This window comes from Myotis brandtii, unplaced genomic scaffold, assembly GCF_000412655.1.
Source record: "Myotis brandtii unplaced genomic scaffold, ASM41265v1 scaffold332, whole genome shotgun sequence".
Lineage (NCBI taxonomy): Eukaryota > Metazoa > Chordata > Mammalia > Chiroptera > Vespertilionidae > Myotis > Myotis brandtii.
The window spans coordinates 744,061-766,496 of NW_005362797.1; the positions used below are offsets into that span (position 1 = coordinate 744,061).

Below are 22,436 nucleotides of genomic sequence, written 5' to 3' on the forward strand. Positions count from 1 at the left end.
GAGGGGAGGCTGGGGGAAGGTCAATGGGGAAAAAAGGAGACATGTACTACTATTTGTAATACCTTAAACAATAAAATAAAATTAAATATATATTACATTAAATAATTATAATAGATTAGGTGCCTCATTTTGCACAACAGAAATTTTAAATAATGTGCAGCAGGTAGTTTTCACCTGTTTTTCTTAGGTTAGTAATAGAAGGCTAACGTACAGACATTTTTATTTTTATATATTTGTTTTATTATAGAAATTTTGAAAGATATACAGACAATAAGTACAAAATCTCCCATAGCCCTAGTATGCAGCCTCACCAATCGCCAACTTTATGCCTACCATGTCTCCTCTATGCTCTCCCCTCCCTGACCCCAAGTGTTTTACAGCAAATCCCAGATGTACATGTACCATAACAAATACTTCAGTATATATCCCTAAAGGTCAGCTTACACACACACACACACACTTAACATACCCAACAAAATAAATGACTTATAATGCCTTAACACTATCTAATACCCAGTCCATGTACAATTTTTGTGATTGCGTCGACAGTCTTTTTACAGTTGCTGTTTTTTAAATCAGGATCCCAACAAAGTCCACAAATTACATTTGATTATTTCTAAATTTCTCTTAATTTTAGGAAAAAAATGCCTCCTCTTTATTTTCATGTTACTTATAGACAAAATAATGTGGTTTATCATGTAGAATTTTCCACATTCTCGGTTTGCCTGATTGTATACTCTCATGGGGACATGTGATGTGTTCATCCCTTCTCCTGTGAACTAACTGCTAGATGGAGAGAGCAGTGTTGTCTAACAGAACTTTCTGCGGGGGTGACAATGGTGTATATCTGTGCTGTCAGAGGGCAGCCGTTAGCCACACTTACAATGTGGAGAGTGTGGCTGAGGAATGGGAAAGGCCCCTTAGAGCAGCATGACTTGCTGAGAGGAGAGCCCAGTTTACACTTCTACTCCCTGGAAGGTGAATGCAACAGCGAGGTGATCTCCAGGATCCTTTGGCTCTGAGGTTACGTAGTGAATGGAAAGAACACGAACACGCTGAGGATGGTGGAACAGTAAGAGACAGAGCATGGGTCCTTGAAGACTTGGTGGAGCTGTCCTAGGAGCCCTGCAGGGCTGACCTCTGGACTTCTTTCACGGGAGAAGTCAAAGGTATTAAGGGCTTTTGTTATATACAGCCATACCTAATCCTTACTGATGCAACTTATCAGGTTCTGCTACACCCAATTAATGGGTAATCATACTGGTTGAATCTACAGGGCCTGTTTTCTCTCAGCCCTCCCCACAGCTCATGCCTTTGTTCAGGTCCACATTCTACACCAGCGGTTCTCAACCTGTGGGTCCCGACCCCTTTGGGGGTCGAACGACCCTTTCACAGGGGTCGCCTAAGACCATCGGAAAACACATATATAATTACATATTGTTTTGTGATTAATCACTATGCTTTAATTATGTTCAATTTGTAACAATGAAAATACATCCTTAGCCATACCTAATCCTTACTGATGCAACTTACTAGTATCTATTAGGTTCTGCTATACCCAATTAATGTGTAATCATACTGGTTGAATCTACAGGGCCTGTTCTCTCTCAGCCCTCCCCACAGCGAATGAAATGCCTTTGTTCAGGTCCACATTCTACACTAAAGCCCAGATTATGGCATGTACATTACTAACTGGTCTCCTGCCTACAGTCTTGCCACCTCTAATCTACCTTGTATGATGGGTGACCTTTGTAATATACAAATTTCATCATTCCATTCTGCCCAGATTATGGAGTGTACATTACTAACTGGTGTCCTGCCTACAGTCTTGCCACCTCTAATCTACCTTCTATGATTGGTGACCTTTGTAATATACAAATTTCATCATTCCATTCTGTTAAAATTAAAAAAAGTCTGTCCTCGCTGAAACTGGTTTGGCTCAGTGGATAGAGCGTCTTAAAAAAAAATGTCTGTCCTCATTGTACCATGATTTTATGACTAAAACACTCCTATTTTTTAAACACGGGGGAGGGGGAGGGGCACATATTAGCCAACATTTTCAGACCTTCAACACCTCCCGCCTCTCCCTCTCCCCCTCCCACGTCACCACCCCACACTGCCACTGGAGTCAAAGAGTTGTGAGAACCCTGCTGCACACTTTCTTGAAGAAGAAACACAGATTCTGTGACTAATTTCAATTTTTTCCCCTCCCTCCTTTCGTTGTTAGAAAGGTCAGAAACAAATCAATACACACACTAAAGATGACATCACTACGAGAAGAGTTCACAGCCAGGGTAGAAGTGTTTTCCCCTTAATCACTCCTTTGTGCCCAGTGAAGCCGTAACTCATGCAAACACAGTAAGGCATTCTGACACACCACATACCAGAACCTCCACGTGACACTGTGGCTGAGTCCTCATTGTGCCATGACTTTATAACTAAAACACTCCTATTTTTTTAAACATGGGGGGGGGGAGGGGCACATATTAGCCAACATTTTCAGACCTTCAACACCTCCCGCCTCTCCTTCTCCCCCTCCACGTCACTACCCCACACTGCCACTGGAGTCAAAGAACTGTGAGAACCCTGCTGCACACTTTCTTGAAGGAGGAACACAGATTCTGTGACTAATTTTAATTTTTCCCCCTCCCTCTTTTCGTTGTTAGAAAGGTCAGAAACAAATCAATACACACACTAAAGATGACATCACTACGAGAAGAGTTCACAGCCAGGGTAGAAGTGTTTTCCCCTTAATCACTCCTTTGTGCCCAGTGAAGCCGTAACTCATGCAAACACAGTAAGGCATTCTGACACACCACATACCAGAACCTCCACGTGACACTGTGGCTGAAAATGTGGGGCGGGAGGGCAAAGGTCAGCCTGATCTCCTGACTGCAACCTTCCTTTCACTTTTCCAATCACACTCGGTCATTTCCTGAAAACAGAGCATGGACTCTCTCACCTGGTGACCTCCTGCTGCAGCTGGGACACGGAAGGCACATAGAACACCACTCCGAAGGAGACGGTGGGCTCCAAGGCGTACTTATCCAGCTGCTTCTTCAGAGGCTTTTCCAAATCCACCCACCGGCGCTGGTTCTGCTTGTTGTAGTACCAGAGGCTGAAGTACGTGATCTGGAAAGAGGGAAGGTCACTGAAGGAGGCAGAAATGTACAAAAGGGTCTCTCTACTTCAATTGCTCTAATCCATGACCTGGGACCACGTGACAGCCATCTCCTATTGTTTCACTTCTCAGAAAGGGACAATAGCAAAACCTGAAGGGGGGAAAAAAAAAGAGTTAAGACCTATCTATAGCTAGGTACTCGTATTCAGGGGAAAAAAGGTGAGAAGTCAATTACTCTTGCAGACTATTTCTTCAACCGTGCACCAAAAAAATGCCTTCATGGCCTAGACAGCAGAATGTAGTGGGTGCTCTGAAATTTTACATACAGTTTTTAACAAAAACCATATGCTAAAAAATATTGAAATACTAAGTGTATTATAATTAATGTTTTATAATAAACATAACTGGGGGTCTACCTAGTAGAATTCTTTTTTTTAAAATTGATTTCAGAGAGAGGAAGGGAAAGGAAGAGAGAGGTAGAAACATCGATACCCGGGCTTATGCTCTGACTGGGAATCAAACTGACAACCTTGTAGTGCATGGGATGATGCTCAAACAACTAAGCCACACACCGGCTAGGCTACCTAGTAGAATTCTGAAGAGACAATGCTCATCCAACCTTTCGCTACTCTCAAATTTGGCTTCTATAAATAAACTAGAAGCCTGGTGCACGAATTCGTGCACGGGTGGGGTCCCTCGCCCTGGCCAACGATGGCGGCCTATGGTGTGGGAGACGGCCAGCAGGGGGAAGGGACCATGGGAGGTTGGCTGTGGGAGTGCACTGACCACCAGGGGGCAGCGCCTGCATTGAGCATCTGCCCCCTGGTGGTCAGTGCGCATCATAGCAACTGGTCGACCAGTCGTTCTGGTCGTTCGGTCATAACGGTCACTTAGGCTTTTATATATATAGATAAGTCTGTGTAAGTATCCTAAATTCTAGTAATACTAGTGCAATTGCATAACTGCAACTCCTCTTTGCCTCCAAAAGTTCATTAGATACAAACTTAAAGCAACTGTAGGCCATGGAGATACATTACCTCTCTCTTTTTTTCTCTCTCTCCCTCTCTTTCTCTCTCTCTCTCTCTCACACACACACACACACACAAAATTATACCTAAAGCAGTAAAATAACTTGTTATTTTAAGTTATTTAAGTTACCCACAGGTGTTTTTTTTTAAATGCCCAGACATTTAGATCTCACTTGCTGTGTAACGAAACTGTTCAGGTAAATCAATACTAGCCCTGAGCATGGTCAACCTGAAAGGGCATTAATGCACTTAAGGGTTGAAAGGACAGCCTCGGGCCACTGCTAATATTTACCTCTTCCCAATCAATTTACGGTCAAGGTCATTACAAAACTCGCTGCTTTGTCCTAGGCTCTACAGAAACACTACCAAATAGAACCTTCTATGATGATGAAAATATTCTCTTACCTGCACTCTCCAATACAGCAGCCACTAGCCACATGTGGCTATTGAGCACTGGGAATGTGGCTAGTGCAGCTGAGGAACTGAATTTTTTAATGCTATTTAATCTTTTATGCAAAAGGTACTTTAATAAATTTTATTTTTCAAGAGCACTTAAGAAAACCCATATCTAACATCATACACAATAGTGAAAAACTAAAATCTTTCCCCCCAGGATCAGGAATAAGACAAGTATGCTCATGTTCACCACTGCTATTCAACTGTACTGGAAAATTCTCTCCAGGTAAGAAAATGAAATAAAGGCATCCAAACTGGAAAGAAGTAAAACTATCGCTATACACTGAAGACATGATCCTTTATTATTAAAAATATATATATCACCCTGGCCTGTGTGGCTCAGTTGGTAGTAGCTAGTTCAATTCCTGGTTAGGGCAGGTGTCTGGATTGGAGGTTCAATCCAGGAGACAGCCGATTGATGTTTCCCTCTCTCCATCTGCCTTCTCTCTCTAAAAAAAAAAAATCAAGAAAAACATTTTTTTTAAAATCCCAAAGATGCCCTCACCAAAACAAAACAAAACTACTAGAGCTAATAAATTCAGCAAAATCGCAGGGTATAAGATCTCCAAGCAAAGATCAGTATAGATTCTATACACCAGGGATGAAAAATTCAAAAAGAAAATGAAGAAAGTATAAACATCTAGAAATAAATTTAACCATGGAGGTGAAAAGGCTTCTGTACTGAACAATACAAAACAATGCTGAAAGAAATTAAATTGAAAGACATACCATGTAAATGGATTGAACACTTAAGTTTGCTAAGATGGCAAAACTCCCCAAAATGATCTACAGATTCAAATGCAATCCCTATCAAAATGCCAACAGCTATTTTCACAGAAATGGAAGAGCCAATTCTCAAATGCATATGGAATAGCCAAAACAATATTTAAAAAAGAACAAAGTTGGAGGACTCACACTTTCTGATTTTAAAACTTACTACAAAGCTACCTTAATCAGAACAGTGAGGTATTGGTATAAGAATGGAGTCCAGAAATGAAGCCACACATCTATGGTCAACTGATTTTAGACAAGAGTGCCAAGACCATTCAGTGGATAAAGAACAGTCTCTTCAACAAATAGTCAACAACTGAAGTTAGGTCCCTACACTTCTCACCATGTATTAAAAGTAACTCAAACTGGATCAACAACCTAAATATAAGAACTATAAACTCTTTAGCAGAAACCATAGAGGTAAATCTTCATAACTTTAAAATAGATCCTTAGATAATGACACAGAAAGCTTGAGCAACAAAGGAAACAACAGATACATTTCACTTCATCAAAATTAAAAACTATGTGCATCAAAGGTCCAAATCAAGAAAGTAAAAAAGGCGCAAACTACACAGAATGGGAAAAGATATCTGCAAATCACATATCTAGTATCTAGAATATATAAAGAACTCTTGCACAACAAAAAGACAACTCAATTTTAAAAAGGGCAAAGGACTTGAAGAGATATTTACCCAAAGAACATATACAAATGGCCAAGTGCACATGAAACAAGCTTCATGTCATTAGTCACTAGGCAAATATAACTCAGAACCACAATGAGATATTGGATGTGAAGAACCTAAAACCTTTATACATTGCCAGTGGGAATGTAAAATGGTTCAGCCACAATGGAAAATAGTTTGATCGTTCCTCAAAAGTTAAACGTATTAATCATCATATGAACCAGCAGTTCCACTCCTAGATATATAACCAAAAGAACTGAAAACAGATACTCAAATACATGTACAAGCATGCTCATAGAAGGGCTATTTGCAATAGCCAGAAGATGGAAACAACTTAAATGTCCATCAGTAGAAGAAAGGATCCGTAGATTTTGGAATATACAAACAATGGGACATTATTCAGCCATGAAAAAGCAGCACTGACACATCCTACAGTGTGGATGATTTGCAAAAACATTATACTAAGAGGAAGAAGCCAGATACAAAAGGTCACATATTGTATGATTCCATTTAAACAAAATATTCAGAATAGATAAATCCTGAGCAACAGAAACAGAAAGGAGACTGATGGCTTGGAGAGTGGGTTGGAAGAAAGGAGAGCAATTGATTAACGCGTGCAGGGTTTCCATTCAGGGTAACGAAATGTTTTGAAACTAGAGAGAGTAGGTATTGTGAATGTACTAAATCACTACATGGTTTATTTTTAAATCGTTAATTTTTTATGTGAATTTCATCTCGAAAAAGATTTTTTTAAAGAACAGAACACACACACACAAAAAACCCCACTAACGACTAAAATTAAGTACAGACTTTTTTAAATTTATAAATACAGTGGGGCCTTGACTTACGAGTTTAATTCGTTCCGTGACGGAGCTCGTAACTCAAATTACTCGTATGTCAAATCAATTGTGAACGAGTGAGACACGTGATGCTGGGCTGATGTTGTGGCGTTCACTGTGACGTTCGCTGCGCCAACTAGCGGTGGGGTATCTGAAGCTGGCTCGTAACCCGAATTTTAGCTCGCAACTCAAAGCAAAAAATCAGCCAAGAGACGGCTCGTATCTCGAAAAACTCGTTAGTCAGGACACTCGTAAGTCAAGGCCCCACTGTAGGTCAAATTCAGTGTGTTTGAAACAGTCTAAGGAAAAAAAATGAGCCAGAAATAGATGAGGCTAGCCATGAGTTAATTGGATTTTTTGCTTCCTAATATCTATCCTTTGGTCTTCCTCTATTTAAAGTTAAGATATAGCAGGAACTTTTTTTTTCCATACAGAAACCTTAGTGCAGACAGGCCCCCATGTGTCCTAAATTTTGACTCTTACCAGTCATTACTTGGCCTAGGATAGTTGCCCAGAATCATGTGTCTTCTCTTCCTTGAATCCGAATCTTCTGGGCTATGCATGCCCTGTAGTGTTTATGGGCTTGGTTTAACTGTAATTAAAATGTTCCCAGGAACTAGCCTTTAATTATTGGCTCTCAGGTGATGCCTCCCATCACTCCTTCTTTATTCCCCAGGACCTTTCCTAGTAAGAATCCACATGGCTTCCCTTGCCCCACAGCTCTGTCTGCTCTCACCGATGACCAAAGCAAGCTGACTAGGCCTGTGGGAAAACTCACTCCAAGAGAAGCCTCTAAATAACTGAATCTTCCAGCATCCTCAGAACACTTCTCAATGACCAGTCAATAGGTTTTTGTGAAATTTCTTCACGGTGAGATACTTTTACCTTCACCGGTTCTTTCCTATTTTATTCTAAACAAACACATCAGTAGTCTTACTAAAGTTGCTCAAGGATTTCTTTATAAGCTGTTTAAAATTTTACTAGCTACTCTCCTAAAATGGTATGGATAATTGTGCCTGCTGTGTAAACAACAGTAAAAACAAAAGTTATGTGGTTAAAAAAGTTGGCTTCTTTACAGGCACAATAGGGTTTACATGAACCAACATTTACTCAGAGAACAAAGTGATTCGGTAACTAAGCTTTTTGTTCAGGAGAAAACACAGCTACAAATTTTTGAGCTCAGGTGGAAGGTGTGTCCCAAATCACAGTCGTCTAAAGAGACACCGATGGTTATAAGCAGGTCCAAATCCTGCCAGAATGTGAACCCTTTCCTAAGCCCCAAGTCATTTCTTGTCTAATTATTTTAAGAGTCTTGTTAGTTGTACTATTTTTAAGGCAGAGCAGAAGGACGCACAAATTAGCGGGAGGGTTTTTTAAGCCACTGATGCACTGAGTTTGATACTGGTTAATCCCATATAAAATGGCAACTATAATTTTATCCTGATGCTTTTCTTAGATGAGGCAGAAGTCAGCAGACGTTTCATCAGGAACGAGATGAGAGGAGATAGCACCCGATAAAGCCTTTCCCAGGAGAGATCATCTAACAAGGGTGGTGAACAAGTATTAACCTAATTCAAGCCCAGCTCTTACCTCTACACTGAGTCTGTCATAAATAATGAAGCATTGTACTTCTTCCTCTCAGCAGTGAGTATGGTGGTCACACTGCCTCAAAGCAGACAATATATATTGTCCTTTTCTGTTTAATTGTAATCCATTTTCTTGTGTCCTTGGTCAGGCAGTATATGATCTGTTTTACAGTCAAGGTGATAATTAATGTGCAATATCACTACACCCTAGCACATATGAGGACTCAGAAATATAACAATCAAAAGTGTATCTTCATCTTCGAATTATACTGAAACTTTTATTAAACTGAAACCCAAGTAACGGATGGCCTCAAATAACCAGATTTTGTTGCTGTCGTAACATTTCACTTCCAGGAAAAAGAGTCCAATGACAAGCCAACTTCGGGGATTTATTAAAAGAAAGTCCAAGGCATGAATTGGGATCACTATCTACATAGATGACTGCTCATACCTTCTCTATTTACTCTCCTGAACAATAAGATGCTATGAAGAACCCAATGATCCCAAAACACAGTACGAACATCCTTCAAAAAATACATATTGTACTTCCTAAGAAAAATGGACTGTCTTAGAAAAATTCATCTATTCATTCAATGAATACTGATTGAACACCTACTATGTGTCGAACCCTTATAGGGACACAACACTGAGGAAAAGAACACAATCCATGCCCTGATGTCACTTACATTCCAACAGGGAAAGAAAGACAAACAAAATATAGGGGAGGTCAGATACCAAGAAGTGCTACACAGAAATATATTCAATTATAAAGTTAAAATGATACTGACATGTTTTTAAAGACTAGGCTAGGATTAAATGCAAAGATGTTAGTACATACATTTTACTGCCCCAAAATGATAGAAATAACTGAGATGTTCCTGCACACAGTTTCCATACAAAGGCTAACATGCTCTATCTTGTACCAACCACATAAAAGGTCCATTTGTTTAGGACCCACATACCTAAGGGTAAGCCAAGCCTCCCATACTTTAATTATTTTAGCTGTCTAGTTTGTTATATCCAGGGCCATTTCTTATATCCCATTCCAATAGAATCAGGCAGATTTCTCTTTATTCAGATCTCTAAACTTGGGCCTTTGCAGGTTTGCTTATTAGCTTAATTCACAAATGTCTATGTTTTAGATCATTCATAACTGTTCTCTTTTTATTTAAAGACAGATAACCTCAGTCTAATTTGGCCCATACTCCAGTTTTAAAATTTCAATTAATTCACAGGAAAAGTTTGTTCCATGTTTTCCTGAATTTGAGTCTTAGTTATTCTTTCTATCTTGGTTTACCATAGTATTGAGCAGTGTGAGCAGTATTCTTCGAAGTGTTAACTGCACAATGTAAAAATGAAAAGAAGAGCTGAAATGAGTATATTTAGAAATAGCTGCTTATTTTTCTGACATTCACTTTTGTCAGGTTAAAATTATATCTGTTTCATGTGACTCAGAAAGTGGTAACCATGAAGGACCACAAAGAGATAAAGGGAATTAGAAAGAGGATAAATCCATTTTAAATGAATATGGGCCTTAATTCATTTTAAGAAAGAATGTAGTCAAAGTTAATTTCTATTGCCTGAAAAAATATTACCCAACATATTTTCCATTGCCCTAAAAAAAACAATACAGTCGCTTCACTGTTCTTAAATTAGTATTGCCATTAAAGAGCTGAAGGTTATAAAATCAAGTAAATTATTTTTGTGGTTAAAATACTAAACAGATACACATGAAGAAACTCCTAGATTTCTGTTACTAAAAGCTATGCTGTTTTCTTCATTAATCAACACTTGCAAATCATGGTTTCATCGTACATGAAGTAACTCTTCATTCCACATATTTACAAAGTGGTTTTCTAGTTACAGTAAACACTTCTTCCACGTACACAAATGTCCCAAGAAAACAGTAAAGTTATTTCCTCTTTTAATACAAAAAGGCTATTATCCCTTTTATTAACAATATAAAGTTCCATTTAACAAAGGGCACACTTATGGCTTTAATGAATTTCCTTTTAAACTATGTTCCTCACTGAGGAATAAGGCATGGATGGTACATAACTCAGAAATATACACTCAATATTTTTTAATTGTTTAAGTACCATAATACCAGTTACATTTTATTCCAAAAGGTGCTATTTAAAAAATATAAAGGACTAGGTATTTTCATTATATTTAAAAGTAGAATAGTTGAACTGACCATAAATATGTATTACTATTAAGGATAATAGGAATTACCCACTATTCATTATCCTATATCCAACTATCCTATATTCAAGGAATCCTATATAATAAAAGCCTAATGTGCAAATCGACCAAATGGCGGAACAACCGATGGAACGACTGGTCACTATGATGCGCACTGACCACCAGGGGGCAGATGCTCAATGCAGGAGCTGCCCCAGCCCACATGCTGCAGACCAGCCAAGGCGGGTGCCAGCGGGGGCCCCTGATTGCCCCTCTGGTCACCCCACAGATCGGCCCTGATCGCCGGCCAGGCCTAGGGACCCTACCCATGCACAAATTTCGTGCATCAGGCCTCTAGTATAATGATAAAAGTCTTACTGGGAGGAGTGGGGGAGAAGAGACAAACAATAAAGGTTAAATGATAGAATCATGACCTGCAAAAGAGGAATTAAAATGGAACAATTAATAGTCAGTCGCCTTGTCCCCATGCCAGGAATTCCCAGGTGGCAGCATGGAAACACTTTGGTGTGAACTGCTGTAACAGGTGGAAATACACCCGTGGGCACAGCAGCTGAATCCCAGTGATCCAGCTCATCAGGAACGGCAGCAAGAACCGCAATGGGCTCACTAGTTCTCCCAGGCTTCCTTGTTTGTATACACATTGAGGCCCCAGAAGCCCCCAAGTCCATCCAACAGCCGTGCAACCAGATACTGCATGGAAAAACTCTCAGAAGGGAACTCTCCTGGGATGTATTTCATCAGCCTGATGCTTCGACTCCACCAGGGAACAAGCTTACAAAAGGTTTCCTACCAACCAGCTCTGCCCCCAGCATGTCAGGCATTCATTGCCAACCTCGTCTTGCTGGCTAATCATGATTCATGTCCCTTCTCAGAAATGGTTCTGATGTGGTCACCGTGGAGGGCCATAAAGAGATAAAGGGAATTAGAAAGAGGATTTGGGAACTATAAATGAATATGGGTCATAATTCATTTTAAGAAAGAATCTCGTCTTAGCCTGATGTGACTTTAAAAGCATATTTTAAGCAAGATAATAAACTGTACTAATTAAAATAAATGATAACAAATATCTCAAGGGTACTTAAAACACTCTCCATCAGCTTTGGGAGGCTGCAGTGTAGCAGGCTGTCCTTGAGGCACCAGCTCCATGGCTGTCAGAACACCTGTCACTTGCCCAAGGCTACATGTCGGGAAGAAAGATGCCCATCAAGGAGCCAGAACTACTCCTCCAGTTGTGATTCCTGCCATGTAAACCATGAGCAAGTGACTTAATACCTCTGAGTCTCAGTCTACCCATCTGTAAAATAGAGAAGAATATCATAGTGCCTCACAGGATTCTTGAGGATCAAAATAAGTGAAAACATTTAAAGCACTTGGAAGAGGGTCTCATACACGATACATACTCAAGGAATATTAGCTCTCATTCTCATAGTCTTCAAATCCCCTTAACTAGTATAAAACTTCATATTCCATCTTCTTTCATATAGGAAATTCTACACCTAAATACTTCCTTCGTTAACAGGGTTTTGTCATTGGTAACTTTTCCTTTTAAAATAAATTATTAGAAAACACCAACACTTGGATTGTTGGTTGTTGTTTTTTTAAGGAAAATGGCAATGGCTTGAAGGAAAAGTAGTGTTCTATTGAGGAAAAATGCCAAACCTGGAGCTGGAGGACCTGAATCCTAGTTGGGGGCTGTCACTGACTACTTGCACAGCCAGGCAGAGGGGGCACAGTAGTGTACAGTAAAGTCTATGTTCTAGTAGTGGACAACAAATGTTATACGTATAATAATATATAATATTAGATATAAAACAGGCTTCATTTCTTCCTGTTATCATGCTGTAATATAGAATCTATAAGTGTTCTTTTCATTAAGTAACCATTCAAACATAAATTTGACTTCAAATTAGGAGCCAGTAATAAAAATACAGACAAGTCAAATATGCGCTTGTCTAAATATTATGTGTAAGTGCAAAATATGGGTGAGTAGTTATTCTCTAGATAATTCATACCAAACTCTGTTACAGTGAATATCTTAATTCTCAGTGATGTAATTGATTTAATTGGCTAACAATAATAACACCTCGGAAGGAGACTAGACTTCAGGTGGTACACAGATGTTGTATTATAAAGTTGTACACCTGAAATTTATATAATGTTATTAACCAACTAGAGGCCTGGTGCATGAAATTCGTGCACGGGTACGATCCCTAGGCCTGGCCTGCAATCAGAGCCATCTTCCCTGGCTGCCTGCAGCCAGCCCCGCCCCTGCCACCACCCACCCCTGGTTCCCCATTCACCATCAGGTGATCGGTGCCTGACAGCCAGGGAAGGACCAAGAGGTTGGCTGTTCTTGCCTGCTCACCAGCCCCATCCACCAAGCCAGTTGCCCTCTGTGTGTGGGGTGACTGGCGGGGCGGGGGCATTGGCCTGGCGCCGCCTGCGTCCGCCACCACCTACCCCTAGTTCCCCGTTTGCCATTGGGCGATCAGAGCCTCCTGGCTGGGGTAAGGGACTGAGAGGTTGGCCAGCAGGCCCCAAACAGGTGATCGGGGCCTGCGGGCTAGGGGCAGCTCCTACATTGAGTGTCTGGCCCCTGGTGGTCAGTGTGCGTCATAGCGACTGGTTGGTTCTGCTATTCGGTTGATTTGCATATTACCCTTTTATTATATAGGATTTTACCCCAATAAATGTAATAAAAAAAATTTTAATAACACCAAGTCACTTTTCTTCAATCCATTTTTTCTCAGTAAATTATTCTAACTAAAGAACAAATGTACATGATGTAATAGAAAATGGAAATAGCTAAAGAAAAATAACTTTGCACACACACACAAAAATAACACAGAGTTGACAGTTAACAAGTGCCTTGCGTCAGAACCTCCCCTTGGTCTGGACACTGTCCCTTGGGTCCACTCCATCGCTGAGATGGAGCGAGGAGGAAGGAAGTCAATCACACGCAGGGTTAAATTAAACATCTAGCCAAGCATCTATTTCAGCACTTGGCTTATGGTCAGTACCCAATAATTAGCGATCATTCTTACTACCACATGTAACCATATCACATATGAAAGAAACAAAATCCATGGTTTCCTTGGTCACACAGGTAGTGCAGGGATTTGAATCCAAGTTCACCTGGAACCCAAACTCTACCTTGTTGCCTACAAAACCCCGCTTTGTCAATCAGTTGAATTCAATCTGCTGAAAATTCACTTGACATTAAAAGTAATTTGTCAAGCCCTGACCAGTTTGGCTCAGTGGCTAGAGCGTCAGCCTGTGGACTGAAGAGTCCCAGGTTCAATTCTGGTCAAGGGCATGTACCTTGGTTGCGGGCACATCCCCAGTAGGGGCTGTGCAGGAGGCAGCTGATCGATGTTTCTCTCTCATGGATGTTTCTAACTCTCTATCCCTCTCCCTTCCTCTCTGTAAAAAATCAATAAAATATATTTTTTTTAAAAAGTAATTTGTCAAGCCAAAGTTTGGTCCATCTAAATAATTATAACAGGACTGAGCAAAGACAAATTGTTTTATATTCACGAATAAAATGAGTTGCTGCCACCAAGCACGAAGTTACAACTATATTTTCTTACCCTCCTCAGTTTAAGCTTGTTCAAAATAGCACAATTACTGAGTCTTATTCATAAATCTAAATACTGCACGCCTTTTAGCGAGCTTACAGAAAGTACCACAAACCCTCCATAGAAAAGTTATTTCTACTACATGCTGCTACTACTCACATATAAAATTTGTGACATGCATAGTTTCTTCTAGTGAAATCAGCAATTTAAGCTAAACCTTAAAAATTTTAAACTGACTTTAGATATCCCACGTTTATTAAATGCTAAATCTAAGTGGCATTTACTTATGAACAAAGTGCTTAGAAAATCAAATGGGAATATATTTGCTATACCAGCTGTTCTGTATCAGTTTGATATGATTTCAAATCCACTTGCTTATGACAAAAGCTGAAATTGTTTTTAAGAGTGAAGTTGTTTTGATCGAAGAATGAAGATGTTTTTATAAGTAAAGTTGTTTTGATATAAGAGTGAGGTGCCCTGGCCATGGGTTGTGGGTTCAATCCCCGGTCAGAGCACATACAAGAACCAACCAATAAATGTAAAAATAAGTGGAGCAACAAATCAATGTTTCTCTCTTGTGTGGTTGATAAGCACCCGGTAGCTCAGCTGCTGAGGGATTCCACTGGGGCTTATCGATAAGAATATATGAAGAAATGACTATGGCAGGAGACATTTAGATGATAAATACCAAGACTTTGTGAGGGCTATTTGAGAATGTTTGGTCTGGGCAAGGCTACCCTTTGCTGATCTAAATAGCTCTCCAAAGACCTTTGGGGGTATTAACTCCTGCCCTGGCAAAGGTGCCCCCTACCAGCAGTGGCAAAAGCTGTGCAGGGGCCTCACGAAGAAGAACATCATGCCTGTCAACCCCACGCCTTCGTTCCCCAGCAACGTGCTCTAGCAACAAGAAATTTTTACTGTTGTGCTGGCAACAGGGCATCAGCTCTCAGTGGGCCAAGCTGAGTGCCAACTTGTAAAAGGTACACCTCAACTAAACTCAAACTGTATTCCTTTCATCTCCCCTTGCTTGAATAATAGTGTAATTAATCTATCACTGCTTTGGAGTACGTTATACTATTTTTTTAATATTTTTTAATTGATTTCAGAGAGGAAGGGAGAGGGAGAGAGAGATAGAAACATCAATGATGAGAGAGAATCATTGATTGGCTGCCTCCTGCACACCCCACACTGGCGGTCAAGGCCAAAACCCAAGCATATGTCCTGACCCGGAATCAAACCATGACCTCTTGGTTCATAGGTCAATGCTCAACCACTGGGCCATGCCAGGTGAGCTACAGTATTTCTTTATCAACTTATTAAGAGGCATCATCCCACAGGCTAACAGCCTGTGAAATTCCCGCAGTGAACCTGTGTTAAATAAATTGCTGACAAAGACAAACTCAGTCTTGGAGCATAATTTTGCCCCCCGGCCGTCCCCCAAAACTAGACGCCAGCATATTGTGAAGACAGTGATATGAGCAAAGGCCTTGTTCAGAGGAAAGGAAGTATCATGTTAAGGTAGGTGTGTATCTGACAAGAGGAATGAAGCGTAAGTCTCAACAACTGGCCTGGAATTTGGTTAATGCATAAGGGAAGCATGAGTCACCCATTCATTCACTGAAGAATTATCACACACCTACTGCTTGACTACTTGGTGGGCACAAAGGTGCTATCTGGTAGGGAAGACAGACACGGATCTACCGCCAGAACTGCAATGAAGGAATCCTACTCACAGCCTCCTCCCTTCCCTCCTTGAAAGTTTTGTTTTGTTTTTTCATTAATAGTAAGTTGTCCCAGGGAGGAAAGGAATAACCCAAATGGCCTTTCCTGAGATCTGAATACGAAGGCCATTCAAAAAGAGCATTGGCCAGCATAGCTAAGCGGTTGAGCATCGACCTACGAACCAGGAGGTCGTGATTCGATTCCCAGTCAGGGCACATGCCAGGGTTGCAGGCTCAATCCCGGCCGTCCCCCAAAACTAGACGCCAGCATATTGTGAAGACAGTGATATGAGCAAAGGCCTTGTTCAGAGGAAAGGAAGTATCATGTTAAGGTAGGTGTGTATCTGACAAGAGGAATGAAGCGTAAGTCTCAACAACTGGCCTGGAATTTGGTTAATGCATAAGGGAAGCATGAGTCACCCATTCATTCACTGAAGAATTATCACACACCTACTGCTTGACTACTTGGTGGGCACAAAGGTGCTATCTGGTAGGGAAGACAGACACGGATCTACCGCCAGAACTGCAATAAACCAAGAGAAGGGGAAAACTGCCTCATCCAAGAGGCTTCTAGGCCCCCAGCCTGAGCTCACAGATGGACTGAGGGAGGGAGCATCCAGGAACCACCTGAAACTGTGTGCAAAATTCTGCATTTTCATCACATTCTCCAAGGGGTCGATGACCCCTCTACCTTTAACGAAGTTCAAGCAGAAGTCTGACAGGTATAATCTCAAATTCTGGTTCTTTTGCTCATTAGCTATATGACCACCCAGATTAGTGGAACAAGTTACCCAGTTTTTCAGGGCTTCATTTTCTTCATTTTAATGTTTCTCTCTCTCTCTCTCTCTCTCTCTCTCCCTTCCCCTCTGAAATCAATAAAAATATATTTTTAAAAAACAACACAAACAAACAAAAAGGGCATTTTTGGGAGAAGGGGTGAAGAGTATACTTCAGAAGCAAGTTATTGTCTTAAAATTATGAAGGCCTTGAATTGCTCACAAAGATTCCATCCTATCAGCACCTTCACTCTGGAGAAAGATTAGGGAAGAATCTGTTAAACCAAGAGAAGGGGAAAACTGCCTCATCCAAGAGGCTTCTAGGCCCCCAGCCTGAGCTAACAGATGGACTGAGGGAGGGAGCACCCAGGAACCACCTGAAACTGTGTGCAAAGTTCTGCATTTTCATCACATTCTCCAAGGGGTCCATGACCCCTCTACCTTTAACGAAGTTCAAGCAGAAGTCGAGGCCAAAACCCAAGTATATGTAATGAACCAGAATCAAACCATGACCTCCTGGTTCACAGATTGATGCTCAACCACTGAGTCATGCCAGGCGGGCTACAGTACTGGTATTTCTTCATCGACTTATTAAGAGGCATCATCCCACATGCTACTAGCCTGTGAAATTCCCGCAGTGAACCTGTGTTAAATAAATTGCTGACAAAGACAAACTCAGTCTTGGAGCATAATTTTGCCCCCCCCCCGACCCCCAAAATTAGACACCAGCATATTGTGAAGACAGTGACATGAGCAAAGGCCTTGTTCAGAGGAAAGGAAGTGTCATGTTAAGGTAGGTGTGTATCTGACAAGAAGAATGAAGCATAAGTCTCAACAACTGGCCTGGAATTTGGTTAATGCATAAGGGAAGCATGAGTCACCCATTCATTCACTGAAGAATTATCACACACCTACTGCCTGACTACTTGGTGGGCACAAAGGTGCTATCTGGTCACAACCACGATACATGCCCTTGACTGGAATAGAACCTGGGACCCTTCAGTCCGCAGGCCGACGCTCTATCCTCTGAGCCAAACCGGTCAGGGCACATCTGACATTTTGTAACTCAACTTATAAACCTCCCCACAGGAGTAAAACCACACTTACTTCCATGTGATCATGGGACTACACTATCGTGGCAGATGGTTGGTGAGAGAGACTCAAGGACATTTCTAATTCTCTCCATAATCCTATCCAATAAAGAGGGAATATGCTCATTGACCCTCATGCCGTCACAAAGATGGCGGTGCCCACAGCCAATAAGGAGGGAATATGCTAATTGCTGCCCCACCCTCAAAGATGGCAGTACCCACAGCCACAAGATGGCGGCGCCCAAAGCCAATAAGGAGGGAATATGCTAATTGACTGCCCTGCCCTCAAAGATGGCGGCACCTAGTCCCCTCAGCCCCGCCGGGGCAGCAGGTGTGCAGCAAGGTTGGGCCTGCCCCCAGGTGGGCCTGGCTGCTCCATGTGCCTTCCTCCAGAGACCCCCCAGTTCCCTCAGCTCCCCAGCCACCCAGGGCCGGCCTGAGGCACAGACAAGCCTTGCATGGCGGCTGCCCAGATACCCAGGGCAGCCGGAAGCTCAGGTAATCAGGGCCGGCCGAGGCTTGTGCTGCTGGCAGGGGCAGCAGCAGAGGTGTGATGGGCGTTGCCTTCCCCTGACCGCCTCCCACCCCTGAGGACTCCCGGACTGTGAGAGGGGGCAGGCCGGGCTGAAGGACCACCCCTCCAGTGCATGAATTTTCATGTACTGGGCCTCTAGTAAGAGAATAACATCTCAGATTGTTAGCCTTTACATTTACTAGAAATGAGGTGAATTTTTAAAAAAGTAATGAGGTGAAGGTTGAATAATACTCCATTTCTTTAAGTAAACACATTTCCAAATTAATTCTGTATTAACTTGTGTGATAATATATTATTTATTCTAAAGTGCATACTATCTCCATATCCGTATGTATAATTCCATACATATTTATATGGCCGGTTCTTAATTATATAGACCCAATGAAAAAAGTAACAGATAATCTAAAAATCAGAAAAGAAACCTTGCTCACTTATAATCAGCTTTGGACTTTGGAAAGCGTTCTTTATCTGATAGGGGTGGGTGCGGAACCTTTTTTCCTGCCAAGGGCCACTTGGATATTTATAATATCATCCATGGACCATACCAAATTACCAACTGAAAAATTAGCCTGCTATATTTGGTCAAATATTTAATTAACTCACCCCTACTGCCTTGGCAGGGCCACACCAAATGATTTCTCAAGGCCTTATACGGCTCACGGACTGGATGTTCCCCACCCCTGATCTAAGGGAAGAGGTCAACTTAAGATTTATATTTGTTTCAGATATTTCAATAGATCTAACTAAAAATATTTACTGATCCATGCCTACTAGTATTTGTCAGTCTTACCGGTTTCATAACATACATAGCTGATTTAATAACTACCAGCCCAAAAGGTTAAAAAGTTTGCAGGTAATTACACTTTTACCTTACACATATTTCAGCTATTTTTAGAGTCCAAATGAAAACAGCTAGTACAGAAGGAAATGCGCTTGAAATTCTTGAGGTCTACTCAGGTAACAGTCACCATAAGGTCAGTGGATATTTGGAATACCTGAGACACTAATTTAAAATAAAACACTCTGGAGGCCAAGAGCACTTTCTAAAGTTGCACTTGAGAGTAATGGCTTGCATTATATGCTTGATTCCTCTCCCTTCCAACAGATCCCTTAGCCAAAAATGTTCCCGTCGGCCAGAAAACACTGAGACGCATTTGTTCAAAGTTCAGCCAAGTGGACACTCCCTTGATACAGCAATCTTATCTTAGGGGGTTGTTCAAACTAGATCATTTTCTAAGTGTTTCAAAAAAAATCCCCAAAGTGAAAAATAAAAGGCTAAAGAAAAAGGTGCTTTTCAAGTTGTATTCAAAACTTTGTAGTAAATGTTCAACTTTCTCCAGGAAATAAAATCATGCAGTGAATAAAGGCTGACTACACTGAATTGCGGTCCATGCTTATCAATCTAAATTCAAAAAAAGACTCTTAGTTTAAAAATAAGGAGACATTTATTCAGCAACCATGTACTGTAAGGCACAAGGCACCATACCAAGCAGTGATGACAGAACAGTCCTACTCTGATGAAGCTTATGTTCTAAAGAGAAAAAACCTGACTTATGTGTGATGCACTTCAAATACAATTGAAAAAAAAACATTTTTCTGAAGACCTGTGATAAACCACAACACAGTAACCAAATTATCAAAGCCTATCATTATAATTTTAAAATGAGAGGCCATAGTAAGAACTTCTAAATGTTGCTAGACTTTTCCCCTTATTCAACAAAATATTTTGGAGGTTATTTTAGGAGCGATTGAGTATTGCTCTCAACCTCAAAATTGTAATTATGTATATGTACCATATAAGTAGACAACAATGAGGAAATACACAAACAAAACTCAGAAATAGTTGAAAGAAAATGCCGTCTAAGATTTAAGTTCTAAAACTAACACATAGAAATCATAGCAAAAATTATGCAAAAGTTGTCTTCAAAAGGCTTTCAGGGTTTTATAACTTTCCTTAGAAATTTAAAACTTAAAAACTCCAACCACATGTAAATCCTAGCTGAATAAGGACTTTAAGACCAAGGAAGGCTCCTGTAAATAAGAGATTGCAATGGGTCTAATTAAAACCCATGACAGCGTGATAAAAATGTGATTATCAAACAAGATTTTTAAAGAATTCTTGAGAAAGACACACACTAAAGAAAACATATAAATCTTAATCCAAAATTTCCTTAAAACTTTTTTATTTTTAATCCTAGTGGCTAAGTGAGGACAAGAGGGAAGAAATAGGCTAAACAGAGAAGTAAAAACCTACCAAGGCTCTAGTTTAGTGGTTCTCAACCTTGGCTGCACATTAGAATCACCTGGGAATCTTTTTAAAATCCTGATTTTTAAAATCCTTTGTTACTAATGTTGTTTCCTCACCCCATAACAAAGAAACAGAATTTCCGGAGGATGAGGCCCAGAAATCAGGATTTTAAAAAGATTCCCAGGTGATTCTAATGTGCAGCCAAGGTTGAGAACCACTGCAGTTGTTTAGGGCAATGAGGCAGTGACATTGTACAAATTAATTTCAGTTGGCATGAAACAGTGGCTCAAATATGACTGCCAAATTACAGTGATCTACTAAAAAGTTAGCCCTTTAGTAACCAAAGAAGTGTGATTACCAGCGACCACTATACTTGTTTGTACTATAAGAACATTTTATAAACAAGCGTGTATTCTCTTAGTAAATGGAAGAAACAAAGATATGCACAAAAGGAAAGAGTTAATCTGAAGAAGAGAGGGTCAGTCACCACCATGTGGAAAGGAGAGTCACAAATAATAACAGTAATAATAACACTTACTGAGAGTTCCCTAAATACCGGGTCCTCTGCTAACCGTCTTACATTTGACATTGAATCCTCACAATGACCATCAAGTAGATACATACTGTGATTCTCAATTTAGAGAGAAGAAACAGTGGACTTGGGAAATTAAGTCCATTTGCCCAAGGTCACAATCAGTGGGGTCCAAACCCAGTGTTTTTGATTCTGCTGGCAAATGTGTTCATCACCCTGTTAGGCAGTCTTCTCAAGAGGCCAACAGAGCCAGTGCCCACCTTAAGCACTGCCCAGAAAAACTACCCAGACTCAAAGGAACTGGAGGCAGTCCATTATGAAGATATGTAAGGTTTTCAGGGCAACCTCCATTCTCTCATTTCTTGCTCACCAAGTTGCTCTGGCTCCCAAGTGGCCTGCCTACAGGAAAATCATGGCACACATACTCGGGGCCCTTGGTGGGTCCACAGCTGGGCGTTAATTACTGAACCTGCACCCTGGTTATATATCCTTCCCAGTGAGCTGGGGTGACACAGGTCTCCCTCCCTGAGACATTCGGCTTTTCAGTCTGACCACTTCCCTCTAGAACAGGGGTGGGCAAACTTTTTGACTCGAGGGCCACAATAGGTTCTTAAACTGGACCGAAGGGCCGGAACAAAAGCATGGATGGAGTGTTTGTGTGAACTAATATAAATTCAAAGTAAACATCATTACATAAAAGGGTACGGTCTTTTTTTTTTTTTAGTTTTATTCATTTCAAACGGGCCGGATCCGGCCCGAGGGCCGTAGTTTGCCCACGGCTGCTCTAGAATGTGCCGATTCCCATGGGAGATGCTGTGCCCAGATGACACCCCCCATCAAACCTCTATAACTTACAGTTTCAATACTGGAGGGAAGATGTCCTAATTCCCCTTAAATTCTATAAAGCCTTTCACAGCTTCTCTGGAAAGTGTTGTGAAACTCAGAATGATATGCAGAGAATTTCAACAGCTCTGAGAGGCTGTTGCTATAATAAACAGCAATATTTTCCTATGAGGATAACTGTTTCCCCCTTTTTAAAAGTCACTTTCCATAGTTCAAATACGGTGAATTTAGAAAACAGTTAACAACCCTAAGTCAACTAAATTGAATATATTAACCTTTGTTATTAGGTTCTTAATGTATTGTAAAATACCTCAGACAAAAAAAAAAAAGACCAAAAAGCAAACATCATATACCCACACATCCAGTTAAGAAATAAAATACCACCGACTGCCAGCACCGGTTTGGCTCAGTGGATAGAGCGTC

The 22,436-nt window shown here is 40.8% G+C and overlaps 1 protein-coding gene across 1 annotated transcript in view; it reads right to left on the reverse strand.

Annotated features, from left to right (window-relative positions):
* The window catches only part of PTPN21 (protein tyrosine phosphatase, non-receptor type 21), a 73,511-nt gene that overhangs the window by 45,620 nt on the left and 5,455 nt on the right, over positions 1-22,436 (reverse strand). The window contains exon 3 of the mRNA XM_014543664.1: positions 2,963-3,132. Within this exon, the coding sequence (XP_014399150.1) occupies positions 2,963-3,132 (170 nt within the window). The remainder of the gene's footprint in view (positions 1-2,962; positions 3,133-22,436) is intronic.